This window comes from Myotis lucifugus, unplaced genomic scaffold (assembly GCF_000147115.1).
Source record: "Myotis lucifugus unplaced genomic scaffold, Myoluc2.0 scaffold_0, whole genome shotgun sequence".
NCBI classification, from domain to species: domain Eukaryota; kingdom Metazoa; phylum Chordata; class Mammalia; order Chiroptera; family Vespertilionidae; genus Myotis; species Myotis lucifugus.
In genome coordinates this window covers 4,965,320-4,993,141 of record NW_005871048.1, presented here as the reverse complement: position 1 = coordinate 4,993,141, position 27,822 = coordinate 4,965,320, and the positions used below count along the sequence as shown (strand labels likewise).

General features: G+C 43.6%; 1 protein-coding gene across 3 annotated transcripts in view; it reads right to left on the bottom strand.

Annotated features, from left to right (window-relative positions):
* Window positions 1–454: 454 nt before the first annotated feature.
* ZNF608 (zinc finger protein 608) overlaps window positions 455–27,822 on the bottom strand; it is a 107,459-nt gene continuing 80,091 nt past the window's right edge. For all 3 annotated transcript variants that reach the window (XM_006081084.3, XM_006081086.3, XM_006081087.2), the window contains 7 exons: window positions 11,668–11,755; window positions 8,704–11,155; window positions 6,666–7,083; window positions 5,932–6,104; window positions 4,209–4,362; window positions 1,991–2,072; window positions 455–1,425 (listed from right to left, as the gene is read on the bottom strand). In XM_006081084.3, the coding sequence (XP_006081146.1) occupies window positions 1,419–1,425; window positions 1,991–2,072; window positions 4,209–4,362; window positions 5,932–6,104; window positions 6,666–7,083; window positions 8,704–11,155; window positions 11,668–11,755 (3,374 nt within the window). In that variant the 3' untranslated portion in view covers window positions 455–1,418. The remainder of the gene's footprint in view (window positions 1,426–1,990; window positions 2,073–4,208; window positions 4,363–5,931; window positions 6,105–6,665; window positions 7,084–8,703; window positions 11,156–11,667; window positions 11,756–27,822) is intronic.

The window sequence follows — 27,822 nt, the reverse complement described above, 5'->3', positions numbered from 1 at the left end:
AAAACCGCTGTTCTAAGAGGACAGGAATTTCCATCTTCTTTGCTTAATGCTATACCCCAGCACCTTGCAAGGCCTGAGATAAAGTAGGTCTTAACAACTTTTTATTCGAAGGGAGGGAGGGAGCAGTTAATTCTGTATATTTGGCATAAAATATGCTAGTAAAACAATTTAATGACAAGTCAAATAAATGGCTAGCTGACTTTCTATAAGGAAGAAACATGTACCTATTTGCAGTAACATTATACTCCATGTTCAGTGTAAATACCCAGCAAATATGCATATGTCCACTAAATTAAATATACTATTTGACTATTATACCTGTGTATCATATAAGAAAAGTTACTATCTATATATCATATTTTATGCATCGGACATTCATAACATTAGGAAACCTTTCTTTGAAAATTAGACTCTCCATCAGCCAGCAGGCAATAACGTGACACAGACAAGAAGGCATTATAAAAAAAAACTTTTTAATTCTGATTGCCAAATTATTTAAGGCAGGTATAAAAAAGGAAAGCATTCAATATACATTTTACATAAAATAAACTAGATTACAGCATAAAACAAGTAACCAGGCAATGGCGTTAAAGTCTCTCTCTTCTAAAACTGGATAATTGTAAACATTAAAAAAAAAAAAGGGACTGCAGGACTATTCAAGTAATAGAACAATCACAGATGTCTCTGGTATGCAGGCTATTGGGTTATTTGCCATTCAAGATTATCAAAAAAATGACACCTCATTATTCACAGATGCTCATTATGTCCCCATTTTAATCTTTACATTATGTACAACACAGTTTTTGTGGTACTGGCAACCCCATGCCTTCCAAAAGTATTTTTTCCACAATACACAAGTACAAACAGTGACTACAGGAACATTTTACACTGATGCGTCTTTAACAGGAGCCACCAAATAGACGTCTAAATTGTACCAAGTGTCATCATCACAGTTAGCCTTTCTGAGGGGCTTACGGGAAATATCTGAAGGATATGCAAGGTTCAGGCACACTGATACATAACATTAGTTATTTACAATTCAAAGGAAAAGGAAAAGAAAGTCAGCAGCCTTTTGTGGCTAACACTTTCAACACGACAGATACATTTTTCATTTTCTTTACTGAGTGGTTTGCAACTTGGCAGCAGACCCTGTGTGTGCGAGCCTGGTTACTGATACAAAAAGTAAAGAATATATATATATGTATATATACATATATGTATACGTATATATATATAAAACAGAAGTTTAATTACAGCAACATTTGTTACTCTGTGATAAAATCTGTAATTTACAAAAATGAAATGACTGGTTTTTGCCTGCCATTAAGGCATTTCAAATTAACACCATGGAACTGATGTCTGTATAAAGCGCTTCCCCATGTGATCCAGTCACATGACAACGTACATTTCCAATCTTGTTATTCTCTGCAAAAGAAAAGACAACCTTAGCACAGGGTTCCATCCACATCTGAAAATATGAAAAGCATGAGATTGATAGGCTTATTTTAGTTCTATTCAGTTCATGGAATTCAATTCCATAGAAAGTGAATGAACACAGGGTAATGACATACATTGTAAAAACGTATTCTTTCCCTTTTTAAAAACACTTGAGGGATAATTAAAAATAAAGAACAAACATTACCTTTAACATTATGAAAATACATTTCTCCATTTGCAACTTTATTTTTAAACATAGTACACAAAGGGAGTTATAGTGAATTATTTTATCAGAGCTCTGAGGATAACCTTAGAAACTATCCAACTGTTTAAACAACGGATCAGTTAAGTACGGATCTACATTCCAGCTATAGAATGAGGATTGTGGAATAGAAGTTGCATGTGAAGCATAGTGGCATAAAAGCACATTCAATACAACAATAGAAAACCTCAGGACCTAAGTTTTTGGTCTAAAATGCCTGTTCTTGCTTCCTCCCACCCATTGAAATGTCTCTACCTAAAAAACTGATTCAAGAATGTAAAGAATAGTTACCTTCTTTGTGCAGGAAACATTCCTGATGCAGATGCCTGGGCGGCCACCTGCTGAGAGGCAACGAGGGCGGCAGAGGTCAAGCCTAGTGGGGGGAAATGCAGGGTTCTGAGACATTCGGAAAGATACAAGTAGACACAGGCCAGTGGGAAAGGGCTGCAGACCCAACAGCAGCGGTATGTCTTTCCCTGAGCACACACATGAAATGTTTCATGCAGCAAGGACAGACTGCAAACCGCTTGGCCTAACCAATATGTGTCCCTCTATCGAATACTCTGCGGTTTTCTTAATAGCTATCAGAAGAGAATATAGCATTCCATCTGTCTGGCTCTGCATGGTGCTAAACGGTTTGCACGCATTCCTGAATAGGAAGCTCAGGAGAAATAATGGCCACCAGGTAACAACAGGAATCAAAAGTCACAGTGAATTACAGAAATGACATGCTATTTGCTTAGAATACAATAGTTTCGTAATAACTTATCACGTTAACATTTTCCCCAGTGATTGAACACAATGCATCCCAAAGGTACATGGAATCAGTGAACCAAACTCAGAAATAGCCTTAACTTTTACCATGCAAGAGAAAGGTAACAGTCAGAGAACGTAATAGCTCCAAATGTCATGAAGTGGCCAACAGAAAATTCTTTTTAATTCTATAGAAAACAATTTCAGACAAAGTAGAGGAAACAAACCTAGGGAAGATCACTCTCTCCTTCTGCGTCCTTTATGTTCTCTTTTAACACCCTAGTTGACACCAAGTAACATGAGTTGAATAATTTAAAATGACCCTTTCACAAGTGTATAGCTCTTCCCACTTTTGGAAGCACCTGCAAACATATCATCTTGTATTCCCATAGCAGAGTAAGAGGCAACTTGGCAAGCACTAGCTATGGACTGAATTGTGTCCCTCCAATATTCCTGATGGGAAGTCATATCCCCATGTGACTGTATTTGGAGATAGGACCCTACAAGGAGGTAATTAAAATTAAATGAGTTCATAAGGGTGGGGCCCTGATCCAACAGGATTTGTGTCCTTATAAGAAGAGACATCAGAGAGTAACACTCTCTCTCCCCTTTCTCCCCCGCCCCCCACCCCGACCCCAACCCTCCAGCACAGCGAACAGGTCAGATGAGCACACTGCATGATGACAGTCGCCTACAAGCCAGGAAGAGCTCCCACCAGAAACTGACCATGTTGGCACCCTGATCTCAGACTCCCAGCCTCTAGAACTATGAGGAGATAAATCCCTGTTGTTTAAAGCCATAGAGACTGTGGTATTTTGTGGCAGCCAGAGCGAAGACAGCAAGATCCTAGCAGGTGATCTATTGGGAGAGCCGGTGCCATGGCCCATCTGCTGGGAGGTGACAGAGTTAGGACAACTGGCACATGCTCAACTACAGCACCATGAGTTCAAGGCTCCCTCCTGTCAATTCTATGGCTTTTTAAAAGATGTTTCTCTATTCTGGCAAAATGTGGCTCAGTTGGTTGGGCGTCATTCTGTGCACTGAGAGGTCCCCAGTTGGACTCCTGGTCAGGGCACATGCCCAGGCTACAGGCTCATTCCCCAGTAGGGAGCGTGCAGGAGGCTGTCGATCGATGTTCTGCTCTCACATCGATGTTTCTCTCTCTCTCTCTCTCTCTCTCTCTCTCTCTCAGAAAATCAATAAAAACATTTTTTTTTTAAAAAAAAAAGATGTTTCTCCATCTTTAGTGAAAGAGTCACAGCAGTGAAGGGCTGTGGAGAGTCCCGGAATGAGGTTATAAAAAACGTTAAGTGTTTCCATGTTACTTCTGCTACTTCCATGAGAAAAGAGCAACTTAAAAGGCCTGCAGAAATCAGGACAATTTCACAAAGCCTCCCACCATGCCTCCCTGCTTCCACAATTTCCCTCAAGTAGCTATCTGATCTTCTGATTGCTATAGTCAGTGCCCCAGACACTGGCCGCCACCCTTAGCCTGCGAGATAACAGTAAGCCGCTGATAACATCAACAAGTGACAATTATTAAGTGGTAGCCATTCTGTGTCTTAGCAGAATACAAAGGTGTGGGATAGCCTTAGTTTTGCTACTAGGAAATACTAAGAAGTACATGTTGAAAACCCTCCCCAGAGCTAACCTTAACTCAAAGCTCAATATCTTTAAGACATGATATCTTTTAAGCAGTTTGGGCAACTGCTTTCCAAAGCGGAAGGAAGAAAGGCACAACGATAGAGCTGCTGACCTTGAAAAGGGTCGTATTGACCAGGGATTAGCGGGTAACCCATGCCTACATGGGTGTGATGATGCGTATGCAGGTGCCGCTGGCTGAAGGGGGAGTGGCGATCCCGCTCCCTCTCTGCTTCCCGTTCCCGCTCAGCTGTAGCCTTCTCCACCGGCTGCAACAGAGAAGAGAGGTTATCCCATTAGTCCTCTGCAAAAAAGCAGTGGGAGTACCACCTTTGTCCTTTCAGCAATATATGTTCATGATTAAAAAGCAAATACACATATACTTAAAATTACTTATTACTTCAAGATCAAGTCAAAAAAGCTTCAGTTTCCATTGGAATTAAGTCAACACTAAAGAACTGGTCCACCCAAAAGGGGCACCAACAGTCTTCTCAAATGACTGAAGAGAACTTCTCTATTTACTCATATTTTAGGTTTAGAATCTACTCAATTTCTTCCCAGAAACAACTTTTATTTTTATTTTTTTAAAATATATTTTTATTTATTTCAGAGAGGAAGGGAGAGAGGGAGAGATAGAAACATCAATGATGGATGAGACAGAATCATTAATCGGCTGCCTCCTGCATCCCCCACTGGGATTGAGCCCACAACCTGGGCATGTTCCCTGATCGGGAATTGAACGGTGACCTCCTGGTCCATAGGTCAACGCTCAACCACTGAGCCACACCAGCCGGGCCAGAAACAACTTTTAAATATGGGGTCAAGGAAAAGAAGTAGTTGTAAGAAATTTCTTCAAGGTCAAGTTTTCTGATTACCCTTTTACTTCATTCACATTTTATGGGGAGAATCTATCTTGTAATTTTAAATAGCTTTGTCTGTTTTGTTCCCTTGAAAAAAATGCATCCTATTACATGCCACTATCAGGTACAGCAAATCATTGCCCTAGGTCTCCAAAAGCATTCCAGAATCTCCCATTTCAGTACACTCAGAAGAAGCTCTATTCTCCCAGATCACAGTTTGGTTAAGGGTCATGTATTTTTTGATACATTTTTATCCACCAGAGCTTAACCACCCTTTCACTAAAATTCTTTTTCTCACTTGAGAAAAATCTTTGCACTAGAAGTAGTACTCACAGACAAAGATTCATAAATCATCTTTTCTAGTTTCTTTAGAGTCTCTGGTGGACTCATTCACATCACAGATGCTGCATTTTACTTTATTCCAAACCTCTCTTTCTCGCCAAGAGCAACCACATCCTTTCTTTTGTCTCTCTTCAGAACAGTCTTTTCGGGCGGGGGCCGGGGAGGCAGGGTGTCGGGAGAGCCATCTTTCACAAGGACACACGTCTGCATTACTTCAGCGGAGTTGTAGGGACATGACGATGAGTCAAGGCCAAAAAAGAACAGATGCAGCCACCACGCCTGAGCCAAGTGACTCACGCTGGCATGCAAGTGCATCCAAATATCTTGCATCACAAATATTTTGCACCAAAATATGAATTTAAATGTCCACCTAACATGCATCCTCCTGGAAACACAAGGTATAGATTTTGCAATAGAAAAGCTTGTGACCACCTTACATCCTTTAACCATTTTTTTTTCCTCGTGTGAAACCATCTTACTTTTGAACATTCCACTCTTTATGTATTTGGATAAAACAGCATCCAGAAATCACAGCTGGGTTCCAAAACCATTTATATTTCAAGACTGTTCTCTAGTCTGCCCCTTTTCCTCCCCCCAAAACCCAGGACTTTTAAATGAGAACAAAAGGCGGCTTACAGCAGGGGACTTGCTGCGGTATTGGCTGGCGTGCTGCTGGAGCAAATCCAGTGCTTTAGATTCAGTGGTCGTTTTCGTGTTGATGCTGGGGCTGGTATTGACTTTCTCGGCCTCGTCTCTCCCCGACATCTTCCCATAAACAGGATAATGAAATCCTGGAGAGAGATAGGCCCCTGCAGATAAACAACAAATGCCATGTCAAGTTATGAGCTACATCTTAAAAAAAAAGAAAATCATTTAGATTACATGAATTTGGGATAAGAGTCATAGACCTTAAAATAGGGGATTACGTTAAGAATGGGCTACATCATTGTTAAACTGTATCTAGGTCCTTCAATTTTCTTCTCCCAGTTAATTCATCCTGATGAACGGAGGTTATAAACAGAATTGAGCTTACAGCCATTTCATACATTTATGTGTCCGCTTAAGTGAAAGGAACAGTAACTATAATGATTATGACAGTAAGTGCTTAGAATATTTTCACAGGCAATAAAGTATCTGTCAGTCTAACAGCTATGGCAGCCTATCCGAGACGATGGAAACAATAGCCGAGGACTCTTGACATCCTAAAGAACTCTTATATTAAATCAGTTTCATCTTTAGGACTTGAAGCAGCATAAAAATAAGCAAAACAAATGTCATTCTTGAAGCATCTAATTTATCTTGAGTTTTTAATAGCTAAGATTTGAACACAGCCTCTTCCCTCCAATAGAGTTAGAACCCACAACACGTACCAGGGTAACTGTGCATTAGGACGGGAGAGACAGCCCGGTATGCAGGGTGGCTGGGGTCATACATCTGCGGGTAAGGATAAGCATGCAAGTACTGTATGTAGGACTGATGCTGACTCAGGGGTGAGGACACAGCCACTCTTGTTCCCCGAGAGTCCTTCCAGTTCACGGGGGTCTTTCGATCGTCACTCTTCAGCTTGCTTTCCTCCATGGACTGTGAGTCGGGGCGCTTGGCCTCTTTGGGCTCCTCTTTAATGCTGGTCAATGACACAGGAAGGCTGGACATGCCACTCTCTTTATTGGGAGTCTTCCTGGGACTATCCTCCCTTAATTTCTTTTCTCTGTCAAGGTCGTCTGACTTTTGCTGATCCAGGTATTTGGGCTGGTATACGTAATGATGCCACGTCCTTGAATCTGGATCCTGATTTTTTAGAAAAAGATTTGTTTTAAAATTTCGATTTTTTTTCAAAGAAACCATTAATCATCATGACAGCACTATTACTAGTACTAAGTTAACATTTATTCATGTGCTAGCACTGCACAGAGCTCTCCCTCCTACACAGAATCATCATGTCTGGGGTAGGCATTATTACTGATCACTTCTGCAGACAAAAGAAAAGCTTTAAAGTTCCAAGTGACACCAGGGTCACACCGCTGCCCATGTGTGGGGATGGGCTTCAAACTTAGGTCATTTCTCTACATTAAATAACATCCTTACACATATTTAATCTAACTCTCATTTTCCTTTTAATATCTCACATAGGCAAAAAGAATTTTTAAAATTCCAACTCAAGCTAATAATAGTAAATCCAAATAATTACTATAGCAATTAATATCATTTAGGGGAAAAAACACTCTTGGTTTCCTAATACATTTTCTTCACCCGCAACTGAAGCTTACTATATTGGCTCATATCTCATTATGTGCTAATATCTTAATCATAACAAAATTTCAAATTAATAGTACACATTATGGTTTTTCTATTAGAAAACAAAGCCATTTATAACCCCATTCTACAAATCGCACCGTTCTAACAGCCCTGGGAAGCCACAGCCTGAGTCAGTCCTGGGGAGGGGGGGGGGAGATTCAGGTCCTAAACGGCCTTTGTGACCCCCATCCCATTCATGATAAACCTACTGGGAATTTAGGTCCTAAGTGAACATTCAAAGTTGGGTCTAAGGTCCGACTTTTGAACAGAAATGAATGTGAAGAAAGAATTTTGTTGCTCTGATTCACCAAGGACATCTAAGAGTGGGAGCGGTGGGGGTGGGGAATGCTGGAAAATTCCATAATGGACACTCAGGGAACTGAAGGCAGTCAGGATGTCTGAACCATGACAAAAAGTGCTAGCACATGTGTGCTTTCACGGGATCGACTTCCAGGTGTTTGCACATGTAAGTAACCTCAGGCTGCAGGGCTCTGGGATGACTGCCCGAGGCATATCTACCCAGACCTCCTCTCTCTCTTCACAGGTGACCAGCACCGAGGTCCACGTTGGGGCACTTAACACAGGTGCAAAACCGACATCCAGGAATTCCAGGTGCCGTGTGAAAGACATCTGGGTCCCAAGTTTTACTAAAAAGTTGAGTGGGGAAATGTGAATTTTGGAACCCAGTTTTAACATTCCTAAAAGATGCCAACAGAAATTTGGAATGTAGAAAAACAAGTATTTTAGAGGTCAGACTCTCAGTCTCAGTGTTAAGTCAGAAGGAAACTCAATGGCTTTGCGGCAGAATTCCCTCACTTTGGACTCGATAAGAAATCAAGGGATCACGTCAGATTCAGTTAGTCAACAGCATCACGGACCATGGAAAGCACATGTCCACAGTTTGCTGTAGGAAACTGTGAATGATGTACATTTCAGAGGTACACAGTAACTCCTGAGACAGTCTTTTAAGATATTTTTCAAAAGAAGAGGAATCAACCCTAATGAACCCTCTGGTTTATTTCCTGTCAAGAAGTCCTAGCCACCAAGCCCAGACATGTGTGCGCAAGTCTCAGCCTGCTCTCTCCCTGTGGGGGCCATGCTCCACAATCTTACTTGTTTAAATCTGGAGGTTGGGTCTACACCTGTCTGCTTCATAGAGTCCATGACAGATTTCATTTCTACAGCCTCCTTAATAAGCTGGTGGTTTTCCATCTGCTTAGCTTTGAAGCTGTCGGCCTGAAGCTGCTGCTGGTGATTGGAGAGAAGCTGCGATTTACCTGTCTCCTCAGTTTTATTAGGCACTGACGGCCCTAGTTTAGAATGGTTTTTGCTAGGCTCCGGAGTAGGGGGAGCTTTTGAGATTGTGGCCGATGGCATGTTTTTCTGTTTACTGTCCTCCTTGCCCAGCTCCTTCAAGGGGAGCTCATTTTTCCGTTCACAGTCTCCTCTCCCAGTCTGGGCCATTTTCTGCTCTGCCAGCCTCTGGTCCTCATAGTATTTCTCATACTGCTGTCTGTAGGCAGGGCTGGTGGCCATCAGAGACTTCTGGTCCATATAGAGCCCATAGGCATACTGGCCATAATAAAGGGACTGGGCCAGGGCAGGGTGCCTCTGGGTGATAACCGACTGGTGCTGAGGCTGTAGGGATGCTGAGGGGTGGTCCACTCTCTTGGCATCTAGCTGCTCTGCCTTGTCTTTCTTTTCCGCGTCTTCTTCCGACTCCTTCTTGATCTTCATGCCCTGTGTGCTCCCACCATTCCCAGCTGCAGGGACGCCGACCTGCCCAGGGTGCATGTAACTTGGAGAATAGTAAGGATCGTAGCCATGGTAATAGGGAGAATGGGACTCTTTCATTTGAGAGGACGGTGCTGTGGTTGAAGAATGCCCTTTTACAACACCGTCCTTACTGGCAATGATATCTGACGGGGAACTGGCTTTTGACCTCATGCCCTCCGACCTGCTGTCCGAACCACCATCATCGGCAGCATCGGAGATGTCCGAGTAGGCGGGGCTGCTGGTCTTGGCCGCAGAACTCTCTGCCCCGTTCTGCGTGAGCACGTGCAGCGGGGCCATGGGCGCCTGCCCGTTCACCAAGGTGTTGCAGTCCATTCTTGAGGCGCTCCCGATGGAAGGGCTGGGAGCGTTGTCTGTGAACGTGTACACCTTGTCAGCCTCAGCTTTGATGCTGGCCATGCGGCTCTCTTGAGATTCTGACAATCCATTGGCCAGCACTTCATTCTTGTTGAGATGGTCCTTTAAAAAATGCCCAGACAGATCTTTCCCGCCCCCCTTGGCGTCCTCCAGTTTACCCAGCTTTGCATCCATTTTCGGGCTTCCCGTCTCTTTCCCTTCTTTGTCCTTGAGCTTTCGCTTCTCCTTTTTCTTTTTGTCTTTGAGCGACACAAGAGCTGGGTTCACGGTGATGGGCTCCCCCATAATGGTGGGCTTTGGCTGAATGGGTTTTAACGGAGGACTCTTTGGTGTGGCCTGCACAACGGTGGTGGTGAGGGAGGGCAGTCCGGGGATCGTCCCCGTGGTGGTGTTGGTAAAGGTTGCCGTGGGGATGGCGATCAGTTGCGGGGGGGTTGGGGCCGGGGCCGGGGCAATGGGCCGGGCAGTTTTCAGTTTGGAGAGGTTTTTGTCCATTTTGCAATTGTTGGCTTTTTTGCCCTTTTCTTTATCTCCCAAATTTTTCTTGTCAATTAATCCTTCAGCTTCCAGTTTGGGCATTTCTGCGGCCAAACTGCCATCCGCCGAACAACTGTCCAATGTGGCCGTCATGTTGGAGATGACCGGGAGGCTGTTCAGTTCATTGTTAAGGCCCTTCTTTTTGCCGGAATTCTTCCCAGCTTTAGATCCGATCACAGAACCTGGGCCATTGCTCATCAGCTCCCTCTTTCCCTTGGGGGTCCCAGGGGGGTTCCCCGAGCCAGGGGACGCGGGCGCCTTCACCTGGTCATAAGCTGATACGCTTGTGCTTGGCTCACCGCACTCAAGGGCCACGTTACTCATGGCCTCCTCGCAGTCCGAGATCTTGTCCTCACTGTCAGGCTCAAACTCCAGCTTGTTCTCTGGGTCTAAGTGTGCATGAGCCTGGTGGTACCTCAGGCCGTTGATGTGCTTGTACTTTTTGTTGCAGTTTGGGTGAGGACAATCGATTAACACTGGTGAGGAGCAGCCTTGGTCCAAAAAAGTAGTCTCTGGCTTCCCTTGAGGGGTGGTGGGAGTGCTTCTGGAATTGGTGCGGACTCGCTTCCCAGGCTTATTGTCCTCGGAGCTGGAGTTCAGGTCCAGCTCCATCGGAGGCTTGTTTTTCCTTTTGTTGCTGGAGGAGGGGCTGGCTTTGATGTCCTCAGCGGCACAATTTGGGGGTGTCCTCCGCCCGCTGGCATTGAGGCTGCCCCGCCTCCCTTTCCCATTGGCGCCCCCTCTGTTCTTGCTCTGCAGCCCTCTGGACTCCGTGAAGCTGGCTTCCGAGCCCGGGGCGGCTGCGGCAGACCTCGCTCTCTTCCCTCGGCCCCGGCCCCCTCTCATCTCCAGGTCGCTGGTGGGTGACTCACAGAACCTAGAAAAGCAAGGAACAGGTGTCAAAATGAGCAGCCCCAAAGAGCCAGGTGAGATCACAAGGTACACAAGGCAGCAAAGAGCAGCCAACACCCCAGCAGCTTTAGGGCTGGGCCCAGATAAGGAAAAGACACCCTATTCTCTCACTGACAATTTCAACACCTGCAAAAGAGCAGGCTACCAATGGCTTAGATTCTTCTTCAGAAAACCAAAGAAAAATGGCTCAGGTAGCCAGCTTCAAATCCAGTTCAAATTCCCATTTGGAGAAAAGAAGAAAACAAAGAAGAGAGTAGGGGCAGGGAGCAGCAATCTCCTGGCAGAAAAGAAATCCAGCATCTGCATTTTACTGTGTTCAATCCTGAATTGCTCATTTCCCTTCTGCTTGGTTTCAATTACAGGCAGACTTTTATGTATTATTCATCTCTCTCTCTAGTTTCCTTGCAAAGAGAGGATGGGGGAAGGAGAGGAAAGAGGAGAGAAAACAGAGCCTGAAACAAACGGCTCTGTGCATACCTGGGAGGGGCCCAGTCGTGCTTGGTGCAGTCCAGGAGGGTCCCTACGTAGGTTTTGTTCCTCCACGTGACATTGACCACTAGGACACCTGCGGAGTGGGGAATGAAGGAGGACCCTGGTTAGCACAGATGACTCTAGTTACAGTTCGTTTATTATTATTATTACTACTACTACTTTACCAGCAAAGTTCTATTCTCATTTGCTTTCAAAAGCTGTGGTTTGCATTCTTCCTCTTTTTGGTTTCAGTGACCCCAAATGAAAACCCACAGGAAATTGTGTGTGTGTGTGTGTGTGTGTGTACTCATGCGCATGCAGTACAAAAGGGTAAGGCTGTGTGTAAGGCTGTGTGTGAGAGTGTAATCAAGATACTGCTGACAGAAGGAAATGGTCTTTGCCATGTCCTGCTGTAAAACAGCAACACTCACCTCTTAATTTTTCTATTATTACACATAATTGCTTTCGTTTGGCAAGCAGCCAACAAAAACTAAATGCCAGTCACCAATGCTTAACCCAGAAGGTGACTGAAAGAAATCGGTTTTGTTTCTAATTCAACAATATAAAATAATGGCGATTTTTACTGAAAAAACATTATGTGGGTGCACAAATACAGGTATACAGCCGGGAAGCAGGGGGCATGGAGTCCAGATAACAGACAATCAGATGATTTATCGTTCCTAATTCTTCCCCTCTCTGGCTTTGTGAGACAAGAATCAGCCTTGGTACAGTATCTGTTTCACTGTTTGGTCTTGTTTCATAGTAAAGGCTCCTAAAATAGGCCTCTTAAGAAAATAAATGTGCACAATAGGTTTGCTCTTGGGCTTATCTTTAGAATCAACTCTAGTAAGCATTTGCCACAGAAGATTAGAAAAAACCCTCAAACCAGCACACTTGTTTCCTGCAAACCATTTTGCTTTTCCCAACTGCTTTGCAGACAGACGATTTAATTTAGCACTGCATCTGTGAATCACGAAACTTAAGTGCACTTAGTATACCGAATGTCACAGGGAAACAAAATATAACATCCTCTTTATTTCACTAGAGGACAAGAGCCATTTTTTAAAAATCACTCCTCTGAAGCATATATTACAAGGACCTAGATGTTGAGGCATACATAAAATATTAGGGTAAAGAAATAAAATATTTAAGTGAGCCTTTGTTTACTTTTCTGTACCTACCCCCTCTCCCCCCTCCCCCCGCTTTCTTAGAAAAACAAAGGGACATTACTCAAAGTCTATTTCTAGCTGGTTTACTCCCTTGTTCACTGCCATTTTGAATTTTACAAAAAACCTATATTGAACTCCTTTATGGGTAAGGAATACCTCACATGCAGTGGTTCTCAACCTGTGGGTCGCGACCCCTTTCACTAAGACCATCGGAAAACACATATATAATTACATATTGTTTTTGTGATTAATCACTATGCTTGAATTATGTTCAATTTGTAACAATGAAAATACATCCTGCATATCAGATATTTACATTACGATTCATAACAGTAGCAAAATTACAGTTATGAAGTAGCAACGAAAATAATTTTATGGTTGGGGGTCACCACAACATGAGGAACTGTATTAAAGGGTCGCGGCATTAAGAAGGTTGAGAACCACTGCTCACAAGGTAAGACTCATTTCCTTGGGAGCATTTTAACACCAGGTAAAATATTTGAATGGCTGGGACTCAAGTATAGGAAAGGAAGGATTCCTTTCAGAAGCCTCAAAAAGAGATTCAAAAATTGTTTCCCATATGGTCTGTGTTGCTATTACTTAGGTGACAGCTGAATTTACTCACTGTAGCAATAGTCTAGCAGGGGAGGGAAAAGCTAGCATGAGACAAAGCAAGCATTTCCTCAGATGACAGTTGATTCCATTCTAAGCCCCTCAGGAATGGTTTAAAAAAACACACCATTGAGTATAACATTCACATTGGGATGGGAATCAATGGCAATTAGGCATTTGGTCAAAATTTGCACAAGACAACAATTGGAGGAAAGGATTCTTTATGAGCACATCCCTTCAGGAAAAGGGAGTGGGTGGGAGAGCAGGCCAAGGGGAAGACAGAGCTGGTTTTCACATCATGTGCTCTCTGGGGCACTGTGTGTGGTGTCAAAGACCTTTACAGCTGCTTAAAATTCTTTAGCATGTCAGCTATGTTTACAGAACAGGAATATATCTGTATTGCCAGAAGGTTACTGCATTTCAGCTTTAGATGCAATGGGCTGAATCACTGCGTTCCAGAGTCCCTGATGTAGCACAAATGTATAATTAAAATTGCTTGAAAGGAAACATGAAAGAAACAACAAACCCTCCATTCTTGCAGTAATAAAATTAAAAACAGGAAAAGTCTGCACAGACACTTAACATTTGTCAGCAGTGAAAGGCTTTTGTTATTGCTTTTCCCCTAAGGGTTTCGCGGTTCCAGCAAATACTGGCCTCGGATTGGCCGGTGCCTGCTGGGAATGCGCGCGTCTGATTGGCTGGGCCCAGAGCCACAGGGAACAGGGAGGCAGCAGGCGCGGATAAAGCACCGCTGGGGGGGTGGGGGGGTGGGGGGGGGGTGAAGGCTGCGCCCTGGGGGCCGGCTGGCCGGCCAGGCAGGGACGTGTGCGCCCAGCCAGGTTTCCCGGGCCGAGCGCTGCCCTCCAGACCCTGCTCTGTCGATCACCACAGGCCGTTCTGTGTGATGAAAGCTAGTCTGTGTGATGGTGCTGGTTTACCACCGCGACCCACGCTGCCTGCGCAGCTCCGTGCAGCCCACCAGCCCTCTCCAAACCCGCAGAACCGAATTCCTGGTCTCCAAAAAGGACAAAGGAAAACGGAGGGCCAGTGAGGAGGCAGGGATCCCAAACAAGCAAATCCCTGATTATCCGGGTCTACCATTTAAAGCTGTCACAAAGACTGAATCTCAGTTGCAGTTTCCACACTGTACAACTATTCACACCGCCGGATACCATTTCTAGAAGCCACACAAGCAGACCTCTTATCTAAGTACAACTAATAGTATTATTAGCACTCGGTGGAGAAAAAAAAAAATCTTTACAGTCTTTTTTTCAACTTCAAAGGGCCTTAATAGGTCAGCTTTATTTTTCTACCCTCCTTATTTAAAACGCTCTATTCCTGGGGAGATTTTGAACAGTCTCCATCACGCAGAGCTAATTGAATACGTGTGCTTGTGTCTATTTTTCTTTATATGTACAAGCCACTTCACAATGCCACAGAGTATTTCTATCTGCCCGGAATTCCCGTGCGACTATAGCACGCGCATGTTTGCACAGCCAGATCTGCTGCTGTAGGCTGGAATGAAGGCTCAAGGAACCCTTCTCATAAACTACAAAGTGTATTGTTTCTTTGTAAGGAAGTCTCTGTTTAGACAACATCCTATTGTGAGAGGCCAAGTACAGAGGTGGTGTTTCAGCTCTGGAAGCTGTACATGGCTTGTCGTTTTGCCTAAGTCTCGACATCTTGAACATTTTGTAGCCCATGGTCACATAAAGCCGACTCGACTTTTTTTGAAGGAATAAATGCTCCAAATGAAAATCAGTCCTTTAAATGTACAAATCTGAATTTTTTTTATAAATCTGTGCATAGTTATGTTTCTGGCCTAATTTTTATGTAAATTGGAAATAAATATGCATTTATTCTAAAAACGATTTAATATTTCTTTTAATGCATATTTATTCTTTCAAACCCTATGAACTAGTCTCCAGGGACAATCTCTGCAAGTCCTTTTCATCTTTATATTCTCAAGTATCCCACCAGGTTTGTCATCCTCCCTTTCCACCCATGGACTGGGCATGTTCTTTCTCAAAATTCTAATAATGCCTGCCCTGTAACATTTTATATTTGAAAAATACCTGATGATTATTACCAATGAAATAAGAAGAGAGCAATGGATGGTTTGAGTGTGCTTGCCACACAGGGTTTTCTTCTTTGTATTAAGGCTTTGTGTTAGATACTGATACAGAATCTAAGCTGCTGCCCCCATAAAGCATATTACTTACAGGACACTTAATAATGTGGTCTGTGTTCGATAACCTGAGCCCCTTCCCTCTGCAAGTCAAAGAGCCCTGAGCTCTCAGAAGATTTCATAGTCACACTGTTCTGTTATTTCCTCATGGCAATACTTAGCAGTTAAGTGGTCCCAGAGAGATGGTCAGGCCCATTAAGCATTTATTGTGCATCTACAGGGCATACACTAGGTACTTATCTGGTGCTGTGGAATCAAATCACATTTTGGCTAGAACTCCATCCAAAGACTTAGAACAGAACCAACACAGGGATACCCTGTGATCCAGAAGTGGAAGTGTAGTTTGCATATTACCCATACTTAGTCAGTAGGGCCCTTAAGCCATCACAGTAAACTAGCTCCTGGATGTGACTTGCACAGTGCCTGTCCTGCCCACAGTCCCTGCTTAGACGGTAATCTTAGGGGACTAGGCTCCTAGACCAGGAATCCCAACCTTGGCCTCACCTGACTGTTCCAGTGATGAGTGCCTGAAGCGGTGCAACCAAACAGGGACTTACCCTTGGAATCTGAATTAGTAACAGGGAAGAGAAAGTTAGTAAGTGTAGAAACCTCAAGGTCACAGGTACTAAAGGCTGAGAGGACTGTGGTGGGCCAAACCCCCAAGGATGCACTGGCTATGAGATGAGAAAGCCAATACTTGTAGGCGTATGTCCCCTTTTCTCCATCACTCACGGCACCCACGGCTGCCCTCTTATCCTCCAGCTGTCTTGTTTGAAAGTTGTTCCTGGTTCTAAACTAAAACCTGTCTGAACACCGTGGTCCGCTCTGTGCCTTCTGATACCCTGGAGAGACAGCCCACCCCTCATCTAGTCCACCCAGGCAAGGACAATGACCATGTTGACATTCTCGTCACCTCCAGTTCATATGTTCTCCTCCAGCCTAAACAAGTTTCCTTAACCATTCTGCACGTCACTTTTAATTCCCATGAAAAAAAACTTTAAAGCTGTCCTAGTCCAAATCCCCAAGGAAAGTGAAGGTTCCCAATGAATTAGGACCAAATGGAGACAAAGTCAAATGTTATCTCTTCTGAATCCTCTCTGGTCACACACAGACCATAAAAAAAAAAAAAAAAAAAAAAAAAAGCCACTCCTTCCCGGGTCCTCACTCACTCCATACAGTCCCCTCACCAGTGAATGCTCAACAGAATCCATGTTTCCTCTCAGCCAGCCACTTCTCAGCCTCCCTGCCAGTTAGAGGTGCTGCTGTGCCTCAGTTCTAAAAAAGGAGAGTGAGTCAACTACATGTGTCACTTCCAGGCCTGGCCCATAAGAATCTGCCATCCATAAGAATCTGGCCCATAAGAATCTTCCCCTTCTGGCTGACTGGGATAGAAACTACGGCAACCTTGAAGGCCACAAGAAGATAGCAGGCTCTCCTTCATCTGGGGATAACCAGACAGGAAGACCAATTTAGTCCAGGAGGTGAGCAGAATAAACTCCTACTGTATTTAAACAATATTGAGACTATCTGCCTTAACCTAGTACATGGTCCCTTGAACACTTACACACAGTATGCCTGTCTCTGCCAACTAGATGACAACTCCCTGGAAACAAGAGAAGTCTCTCCTCCCAGCAACCGGGGAGCACAGTGCCCAGCACCCAGAGAGAGTTCATTCAGCACCTAGGAACTACCAGGTGGTGATGGAAGAGAATCTAGATTTGAATTTTAGTCACTTCTTTTCACTGTTCCCATACTTTTTCAATAAGCATAATCTTCCACTGGCTTATGGATGATAGAAATTCTCTGCGGAGAGATTTGGCTCCAAAGATGTTATAAATATGGTTTATGAATTACTGTTTCTGGTATTTGTGAAGATGTTTCTTCAAGAACTGGGCAAATGGCTGATTTCCCAGTGGATCAGCATAGCTGTTTGTATTACAGTTTAAAGACCATTTCAGTCTTTCAAGTGCCTCATCCCTATGACAGAAGTTCTCTGCCAGCACTGCATGGCCGAATCTGGAATCAGACAGCTTTTTTTGAACTCTGATGCAGACTAGCACATCTGGATGGGCTTGGTGTGCACTCATGCAGAAAACAGAAACCCCATTCTAATAACAATGAAACAGAACCCACTTATGGCACACACCCCTTTTTTAAAACTTTACACATTTCTTTCCGTTTATATATTTTTCCAGTAGAAACATTAGTGACAATTAAAATGCCACAATATGCTGGTTTCATGAGTACAAGATAAAGTTCATATATTTCAGATATCGTGTTACCCTATATTTTTATACAATGCGACTATTGTGCGAGGTATGATTTATCACCGCTCCTTTGTACTGGACTCCCCCCAACGGCTTGTTCTTGTGGTTCTGTTGTATCCAATACAGGTCCTTTTTAAACGGCCGGGGCTTGTGTAGTGCTCTTGTTCATTTTTCTGGCTTCAGAGTTTCCACCCTTCAGGTCGGTCTTTCTTCAAAGGACAATGCTGAGTTTATAATTATTTGGGGAAATTTTAAATTTACAACTAAGGTTGCCAATGAAATTCCGGACAGCCAAAAAGCGCAGGGACTTTCCTAGTACCCATGCCAAGTATATATGGAACATTAGGACGAGAAAGTGTTGTCACATGACCAGAAAATGCAGTATTTTTTTTAAAGAGCCCTACTGCTGGGCCGAATGTTTGAAGAGTCACTTTAACCACATCCTGTAATCAAACCATCTGGAACACAGTGCTGCGATTAGTCACCCTGAACATTGGGCTTTATCTGAACAAACAGTGTATGGCAATGGAGCTTGGGAGATAGGGCAGCACTAACAAAGGGAAGTGTAATGAAACACTTTATGCCCTAGTGTGCCGCCACCCCAGCCATTAACCCCAGAGACACACTGCTCTGGTGTTAATGTACTACTTTATGAAAGCACAGTGAGCTTAAAGATTAAAGGACTGAAGGGCTAAAAATTGCTGGTTTGGATAGACATTCTCTGTCGGTGGCTGGAATATGTTGGCACCACTCTATCTGCGTTAATTATAACCTCTCAGATGACAGTTCAGCATTCCCTATTAAGGTTTGGCGTTATTTTTCAGGACATTAGGAACAAGGTTCGTTTATGGGAGGATAGTTATGATTCTTTATTTGCCAGAGGTTAATCTGGGCACCCAGACGTTTCTTTTTGGTTCACCTAAACCCTATCCATAAATAACAAGGAAAAAAAATAATAAAGTCTTAACCCAAGTAAGTATACTAGACCAATACCAAAAAGCAATGGCAAAATGCTGTTCTAATCTACATGTTAAAAGATGGTATTCATTCCTACTTGATGTGCTTTTCTCTTTCAAAAGTAAATCTGATCATCAGATAGCATCTATGGAAATCTTTTATTAAAAATCTGAAAGGATCCCCCCCCTCCGCCCCTAAATACAGTGAATAAGCCTTAAAAGAAAGAAAGAAAGAAAAAACATGGCTAAAGAACCCTTGTTTCCCCATGGGTCTTATGGTTTAATACACAAAAGAACACACAGCCACTTCCATCACTGTCACCTTCCCTGCAGCCTTTGTTCTGAGGCCTGATGAGCTGTATTGATTTGGAAAAATCATTGAGCTTCTTGGAAAACTAGACTCTCGCTTATTCACTGCCATCTATTTCTTTCCCGGGAAGACAGGTGGTCAATATCCAGTTGACTGGTCAGCTAAAAGAAGCTCTTGCTGCCTTTCTTTTCTTGCTTCCTTAGTAACATTATCCTTTCCCACTTCTAGAAAATACAAGCAGTCTTGTGGTTAAGAGGAGGGAGCAGAAATCAGGCTTTTGTACAGCACCTCCGGGAACACCAAAATTCTGTCCCATACATACATATGCAGATGATGATAATATTTTCACAGACCAAGTATAATATAAGTTTGAACATAAATAACAACTTCGCTAGCCTAAGATATAACTTCTAAAAAATCAAATCAAAACACATCATCAGAGCTCCATGCTTACTGCAGAAAGAACTGCTTTCCTTCTTTTACATACTCAGTACATATGTTTTAGCAAGTTCCACAGTTACAAGATGTCACAGATATCAATATCGGCAGTTTGGGGAACAAAGAGAATAATGAAAAAAATCACATAGATCTTTAGAAAGTAATTTTAAACATGATCAGTAACAAAAAACATGTGCTTTTAAGTTAGGCATATGTATATATACATCCTAAAGCAATATTATCCTTGATGGCCTGAGGCTAGTGTTGAAATTATATATATTGTAACCATTCATACCCCAATCTGTAGCCCTCAGTGCTTAGGCAGTTCCTCTAATAGTTTCTGCTAAGGTACCCAGGGTCTCCACTTGGGGACAGGCAGGAAGACAGGTTTAGGTGATAGTGTTGAAAGGGTGGGTGGCGGGAAGAAGACAAGCCTGCTGAGCTTGCTTCAACCAGGGCAGCAGGTCAGAGACACTCGGCCGGCCGCATCAAAGCCACCTCCTGCACCTCCAAGGGGATGCTTTCCAAGCTGTGGTCCATCAATGCTCAACAGCTACCTGCCACCTCCCCACCTCCCTGTGCAGGCAGCAATCTGTCCTCGCCCAAGGCTTCCCCTATGGCAGGAGTGAGGGAGGGAGGAGCAGGCAGGAAGGCAAAGTAATTATTGAGATGAATGAAAATGAAAGATGCAGAGGAACTAAAATGTAAGAATGAAAACCCTCATCTACTTCAGGGAAGGGCGGTAGGCTCGGAAAAGGGAACGTGGAGGTTTCAGCCGTCCCTCGTCCTCCATCACCTAGCAGGATGAGGTGCTATGCTCAAGTGAATGATAAAAGGTGGAAGAGGGGAAGGAGGCAGAAGGGAAAGGGGTAGGGCAGAAAAAATACAGTCTTCTGAGACAAACGTCTGGAGCAATTTAAATACATGAACTGAACATGTATATGTCTGGAGTATGTGTAGGTATACATTTGTATAAAGAGGTTTCATTTCTTGTTGATTAAACTTTCCTTGAAGCTTGGTGGCACAAAGACAAGCAACAGCACCACTCTGACCTCCAGTGCAGAGTCTTAAACCTGAATTTTCTCCAGCTCGTTTGCAGGCACACATTGGTTTACCTGAAATATGATGAGTTTAGATGATTGATTTCTAGGGCCAACAGTTTCCTCATGTCTTCTCCTCCTTTTAGACACGTAAGAGTATCGGAATGATTTCTCATTCTCCTCCTCCCTTTCTTCACAGGTAGACCAGAGTTCAATGCCAACTATAACAGAACTGACTCACCTCCCACAATCCAGTCTCACAAGCTTTAATTATTAGCTCACCAGGAGGCTATTTTTTCTTCCTTTAAATAAAAGCATTCAAAAGTTTGGGAAGGGGCCCTGGCCAGGTGGCTTAGTTGGTTGGAGCATCGCACCCTGTACGGTTCGTCCTGGGTCAGGACATATATGGAAAGTGATCAATTGCTGTGTCTCTCTCTTCCCCTTCCTCTCTCTCCAAAATCAATAAACATACCTTGGAAGAGGCAATTGATAAGTATTCACTCGACTAGGACCACTATGGAGCCATGACAATGACATGGTTATTGCTCCTAACATGCTGTTCCTTTAAGAATGTTCTTTTAGGAGACACCCATGTACACGAGGTCCTGGCACAAAGCGCACAGCCAGGATCCCCCAGAAGGAGAGGGAAGCACTTCCAGACTCGCAGGCCATGAAGATAAGCAATTGAAAGAATGCAGGCCTTTCACATCATCGATCCTGTCATTTCCTGCACTTAACATTATTTACAGGATCTAACAACCTCTATAGCCAGGATCTACAATGCCGCGACTTTCAACCTGAAAAATGGATAAAGAAAAGAGAAAACCCAGGGGAAAATAATGATCCTTAAGGCAAAATCTCCTCACCTTTGCCACTTCTCCTAAAAGGGAGTACTCTAGGGGTGGAGGGGGGAAGAAGGGTGTAAGATACTGTGCATTTGTAAAGTCACTTAACCGCTACCCGCCACCTCCCCACCTCCCTGTGCAGGCAGCAATCTGTCCTCGCCCAAGGCTTCCCCTATGGCAGGAGCGAGGGAGGGAGGAGCAGGCAGGAAGGCAAAGTAATTATTGAGATGAATGAAAATGAAAGATGCAGAGGAACTAAAATGTAAGAATGAAAAACCTCATATACTTCGGGGAAGGGCGGTAGGCTTGGAAAAGGGAACGTGGAGGTTTCAGCCCTCCCTCGTCCTCCATCACCGAGTCCTCTCCACAGACCTACTGTAGATCCATCTAGGTGGCAGGTTAGCAGTTTCAGGTTTCAGTGCCAGCGAACTGCTTGTCAAAACATGTGTAATATCACTCTAGATTACAGGACCGTGTTTTAAAGTAATTTCTCATCACCCCCAGTCCTTGAGGTACAGGGGACAGTGGGAACCAATTGACAATTACACTCACATCAAAAAGCTGCTACCGATGCATCTCCCTGGGCCTGAAGAACCTGGTTCATATAAATGATGATGCTTTATTTAAAGTCAGAGTGCTTATTTGCTTTTGTGCCAGCTCTGGGCCCTTTTCATCTCTAGCTCTACCGGGCCCAGGAGAGCACGCATTCCTACAGCTCTCCTGGCCACCAGCTGTGTCCCCGTAAATCACAGAACCTCTGAAACAAGCCATTCTTTACAAAGGCCAACAGCATTCACTGGAGATGATCACTCTGCTATTATTCCACTTGCTGAAATTTTAAAGTAGCAATTTACCACAGCGGCTGAAAAACACGGAACTGCCTCTCTCAACTGTGTGCGTGTGTGTGAGAGAGAGAGAGAATAGGAAGGCTCTGCATGTACATGCCACACAAAGGGGTACATTTTGTGTGCCACGTAAAAATCACCATCTCTGCAAATCTAAGAAGGAATGTGATGTCAGAGAAACCAGAGCCAGCACCCTTACAATAAAAGGCGATGGGGTGAGTGAGGTTTCTGTCCCTGGTAAACCTCCCTGCTCTCACCTGGAGGCGGCCTGCCCCGCAGCAGCACAGCAGCGTGGGAGGTAGTTCACACACTCAGGTAGGGAAGCCACATAATTATGGCTCTGGTTCCGAATGGAATAAAGAAAGCTGGAGGAATTACCTCTAATCAAGCTCAGTCTGCAGTCAATTTTGCTTTGAGGACTCGGGAGGACGAAAGAATAAAAGTGATTGGTGATCAAATGGAGCCCCCTGAGTGCCTGAGAGAGGGCTCTGGAGACTCACTCTCCTGGCCCAAAGACCTCAAAGCTGCTTCTAAAACTCTCTGAGCCCCCCACCCCCCTCTGGTTTCCTCGTCTGTAAAATAGGGACAATATCAATATCAAATCAGGTGTGACATGTAAAGCACTTAACATGGGCCCTGGCACAAAAGAGCCACTCAGCAAGTGGACTTGGGCTTGCTCACCTTTGATACTCCCCCATAAACCAGGTCACAAGCTGAGGAATGGAAGGTGCCAAAATACCAAGAATTCCCCACTCTGGAATACAGCCAGCAGCAAGCCCCCTGCATTTCTTCTAGATAGAGGCACCTACACTAATTGTCCTGTATTCCTGATGACCAGGCTAACTGCGCACGTGGCATATCTATCTTTTAGAATTTTTTAAAATTAAATTTACTGGAGTGACTTTTGTTAATAAGTTATAAGGTTTCAAGTGTACATTTCTATGATACATGATCTGTATAACTGGATTGTGTGTCCACCACCCAAAGTCAAATCATCATCACCATATATTTGGCTCCCTTTACCCTTAATCACCCTCCAACCCCTTTCCTCTGGTAACCATCATACTGTTGTCTGGGTCTATGTACCTTTTAGAATCTTAAGGGCTATAAATTCCAACATTAAGGACTTTTATTATTTCTACACCCAACACCAACTTCAACCAATATAGTTATCCTTCCAATTATACCCACTATTTAAAGCAAACATTTCCTCCTGCCACCACTCAGTAACAAAGCTGACTGAGCAATGCAGTTCCAAACCACTGACGCCTCCTCCCTGGGACCTGGGGATAGGAAACCCTCAAGTCAAGTTCCCACGAACAGCAAAACGACCTGAGCGCCTGGCATGTGTCTGAATTACCGAGGGCGACGTGCAAGGTTCCCAGCACCCGGGCGGCAGCAATGAGACCCCGCAGCAAGGCTCTGGGGACGCAGATGAGGTTAAAGGCAAACTCATCTTTGCAATTCCCATCTCACCAGGCCAGTTTTCTTGACAATGGTCAGAGGCTGCCTTCCCACCCTCCCCCACCCCACATTCCAAAGTTCTTATCTTTCAGGGAAGAAAAAAAGCCCAACAGAGTTACAAGTATTTCAATAACGTGCTTAGAGACCAGCTCTTTTCTGTAAACAAGCCTAATGAAGCCTGACTAATAGTGCTCTCCTCAGCAGAGCAGAGGGAAAAAGGCCTTTGTTAGCACTTACTGGAGCAAGGCCTCGTTGTGCTGGAGCAGAACAAAACTTAGCTGGTTATTGATTGACCAGCCTCGCTGGGTGTCACTGCTTCGCTCTATTTCTGGATGCTGAGTGTATAAATGCATGTGTTTATGTAGACACAGGGATGTTCTATGCACACACTCCCACATACAGCCACACAGCCACCGAAGCTGACTTTTGGTTACATTTCTCTGCCAACCTGATGAAGAAGTATTCAAGGTGGCTAAGTGCAACCTAATTCTCCTCTGATACGTGTATCTCTCCTGGTCCTTGATATTACCTAACATTTCTCTCCATGTTGTCAGTGCTGTGAGCTCACTTTCAGAGCATGTAAGCCAACTCTCCCCACAGACACTTACTAGTTTCCAAAGTCACTATGATTTAACCTGATCCGGTTCTTACATTCTAGGGGCGATTTGCTTTTGTTTTTTAAAATAAATTCAAAATCGCTGTTTTCCTTTCCCCATTTCACCTATCAATTCTGAAACTCTTGAAATTTGTTTCCACATAACTACTAAATAAATATTCCAGAATGATTTTAATTCTCTCCTTCAATTAAAGTTTGTCTTAAGTGCTATTAACACAATGATGTCAGCGGATGATCTGAAGTTTGACCCAGACTCCTTTTGTGGACAGACTGGAACTGGAGTCAAAACTTGCTTTCCTTGCGACTCTCAGCACAAATTTCCGTATAAATTATTGACTGCACTTTGGCCTCCTCTGAAACATTAGCCCCCAGGCCGATCTGTCCTGACCCCAGGTGGCACATCAGCCCTCTCAGAAGAGGCTGGAACATTAGTGCTCTGCACTGGGGACTAAGGCGTGAGAGCCAATCAATCAAGCTCCCTGACAGCTTTTACGGCCTCTGAGCATTAGGCCCAAGTCAACCTCCAAGACTCCTTTTGTTCGCTTTATTCTCTTCTCTTGTCTGATGAAGTTAGGGTTAAGTCCAAGGCTTCAGGGAGAGAGAAAGGCTATTGTTAGTAACTCAGTCTTTATTGACTCTGACCTGCAGGGCAGCCAGCTTGAAGTCTTTTCCAGAAACTAATGCACTGTTAATTGCAGCTCGTCATCAGGGTGTGTTTTATATACACCTCTTTTCATTGAAAGAAGACCTCACTCAACATTTCAAGATCTTCCCACGTTGCCTTGTAACATTCTCAAAAGTTACACACACACATTCTAGACAAAAATCTGATTTGTACCCACCAGTCTCTGAATTGCTCAATCTAATACCACGGCAAACACAGAATGTTTGGCTGGACAATGTGAAATAACACTTGGGAGTTGGCATACGGAGCATTAAATATCTTTTCATGGCAAATACCTGTGGGGATTAGTACATGGGGCAGGGAAATGCTTGATGGAGAAATGAGATACAAACCTATTATTTCCTTCTGTGCCCTTTGTTTAAAATGACTAAAGATATTTTCAGTGGAAACTAGTAGCTATATTTGTGAGCAGCCAGCAACTGACTGGATGGCCCCAGGGTGAAGATTACAGAATTCCACTCAGGCTCTGGGTGAAGAATTCTGTCCTCTAAAGACATTGCAGAATTAATTATTGGTCCAAAGGCCTCCCAATTCCTTTGAAAGAAAAACCAGGCAAACTCTTCTTACCCAAACAGACCTCTCGGAGGCAGGGGAAAGGCAGTGGCCTGGTCAAAAGCAAGCACCAGAGCACCAGGTCTGTTTCTGAGTTTTTGTCCAATCCAGGCCCAGCACACAGCAAGCCCCAGCCCCCAAATATACTTGCTGAAAGTATTGAGCAACAGGCTAGAATCTGAATGATTCAAAGGAGAAATCACATTCAAAGGAGAAATCACATGTTGACATTTTAGAAACTGAATTTCTTGCATACAGGGGAAAAAATTGGTTTGTTTGTTTTGTGTGTGTGTGTGTGAGTGAGACTTAACTTTTAACTTTTAATTTGGACATTTTGAGCCACAAATTGAGCCACAAAATCCTTCAACATTTAGCCAAGAGATTATGCCATTTCATTCATATCCAAGTATATGAATTAGTATATATAAATTAGTGCCACTTTTCCAAGTGAGTGAATAGAAAGCCATTTTTCAATTAAATTCTGCTCTGTGTGCATTTGATAGTGTACTAACCCCCGGATATGTGACTATAAGCCTACATTTGATAGGCTTTCCATAAAGGTAGTGGTTCTTAGAGTAAACTGTGCTCTCAGTACTGATAAAGCCTCTTGGTACAGCACATTACAGTTTCTGGTGTCACTCAGTCCAACTCAACTTTAATATCACAGAAAATTGGAATTTTCTAATTTAACCAAGAATGCACAGTCAAAGCCACATTGAACTCATCAATATCATGGTCTACCAGGGTCCAAAATTGTTCTGTAAATTATTAGAAAAAAACAACAACCACAAAACTGAATGTGTAGCCTGTTATTACATAAAAGGACTTCCTTGGGTAGTCCTATTTCTTAAAGTGCAGAAATAAGTTAGAAAAAGATTCAAAGAAAATCAACTAAAATATTCAAGTAGGTGCTGTATATAAAGATAGACTACAAACTAAAAGACTTGAGTCAATAAAGATGGAAGCTGCAAGGGCACCAAATAGGTATCATGAATGTGTCTAAGCCTGTGGACAAAGTGAACTCAGATTGGCCCACCAAATCTTAGCATACTTGTTGAATTTGTGGTCTCCTTTGAAGCTTCAAAGAACGAAATGCAAAACTAATAAAATAAGCATTAGTTTACACAACAGAGAGCTAATATTTGAGTTACTGTCCCGAGGGGGTAAAGACACAAAATAAATATAAGGAGCATTGATTGAGTGCTTTCCTATGTGTAGGTCATAAGAATAAGTGATTTTACACATATTATTTCATTTCTCAGCACCTACATGCCAGGTCCTTTTATTATTTCTATTTTACAGATGAACAAATCAACTCTATGAAAGAAAGCTTAACCAACTGACTTGCCCCAGGTTGCAATGTCAGCGATTTGAACACAGTCACCATGCTCCTAAATACATTATGTCAGTTTACATGAATAAGTCTATAAATAACACAATTTCATGAAGGAGCTACATATGCAAAGACGGGGATCCATAGGGTGAGCAAGGCCATCTAAGTGGCGACTCGGGCGGGCTTGGAAGCATGTGCTGGACACGGAGCACATCTTTTCCCAAATCCACGTCCAAGGACATCCCATCGGAAGCTTCAAATTGACCATGGTGAGAACACTAGAGACATCACAGAAAACAATGAACACTACGAATCAGAGTTCCCGTCCTCCTTGACCCCGAAACTCCCACCCAGAGCTGGTTGTTAACTATTTCCCAGCACACCAATGGCTATGCACCTTAATTTGTTGAACTACTAGTCTCCTCTCCTATAATGTGCCTTCTAGGAGAAAACGGTGGTCTGGGGGAGGCATGGAACCTGGAAACCTCTATAATTATGTTGAACTGCGTAGATGGTAACAACAGTATATAAACTTAGGGGTGACTCTGGAATTCACTAGACTACAGTTCCAACTTTTATGACTCTAGATGTGGTTTCAAAGGAGACACGATTCACAAGTCCAGACTTCTCCTGTGTAAGCACTCACATCTAACCAGTCACCAAATCATGCCTGTTTTGACTCCTTCCTAATTCCCAACTTTGTCCCCTTGTCTCCATCCATACCACTGTCCAAAGTCAGGCCTTGGTTATGCTTCCACTGTCGTGGCTTAACTCTCACCTGCCTCACACCTCCAAGTCCCTTGGAATGTCCGAGTTCAGGTGCACTGAACTCCGGGAGGCC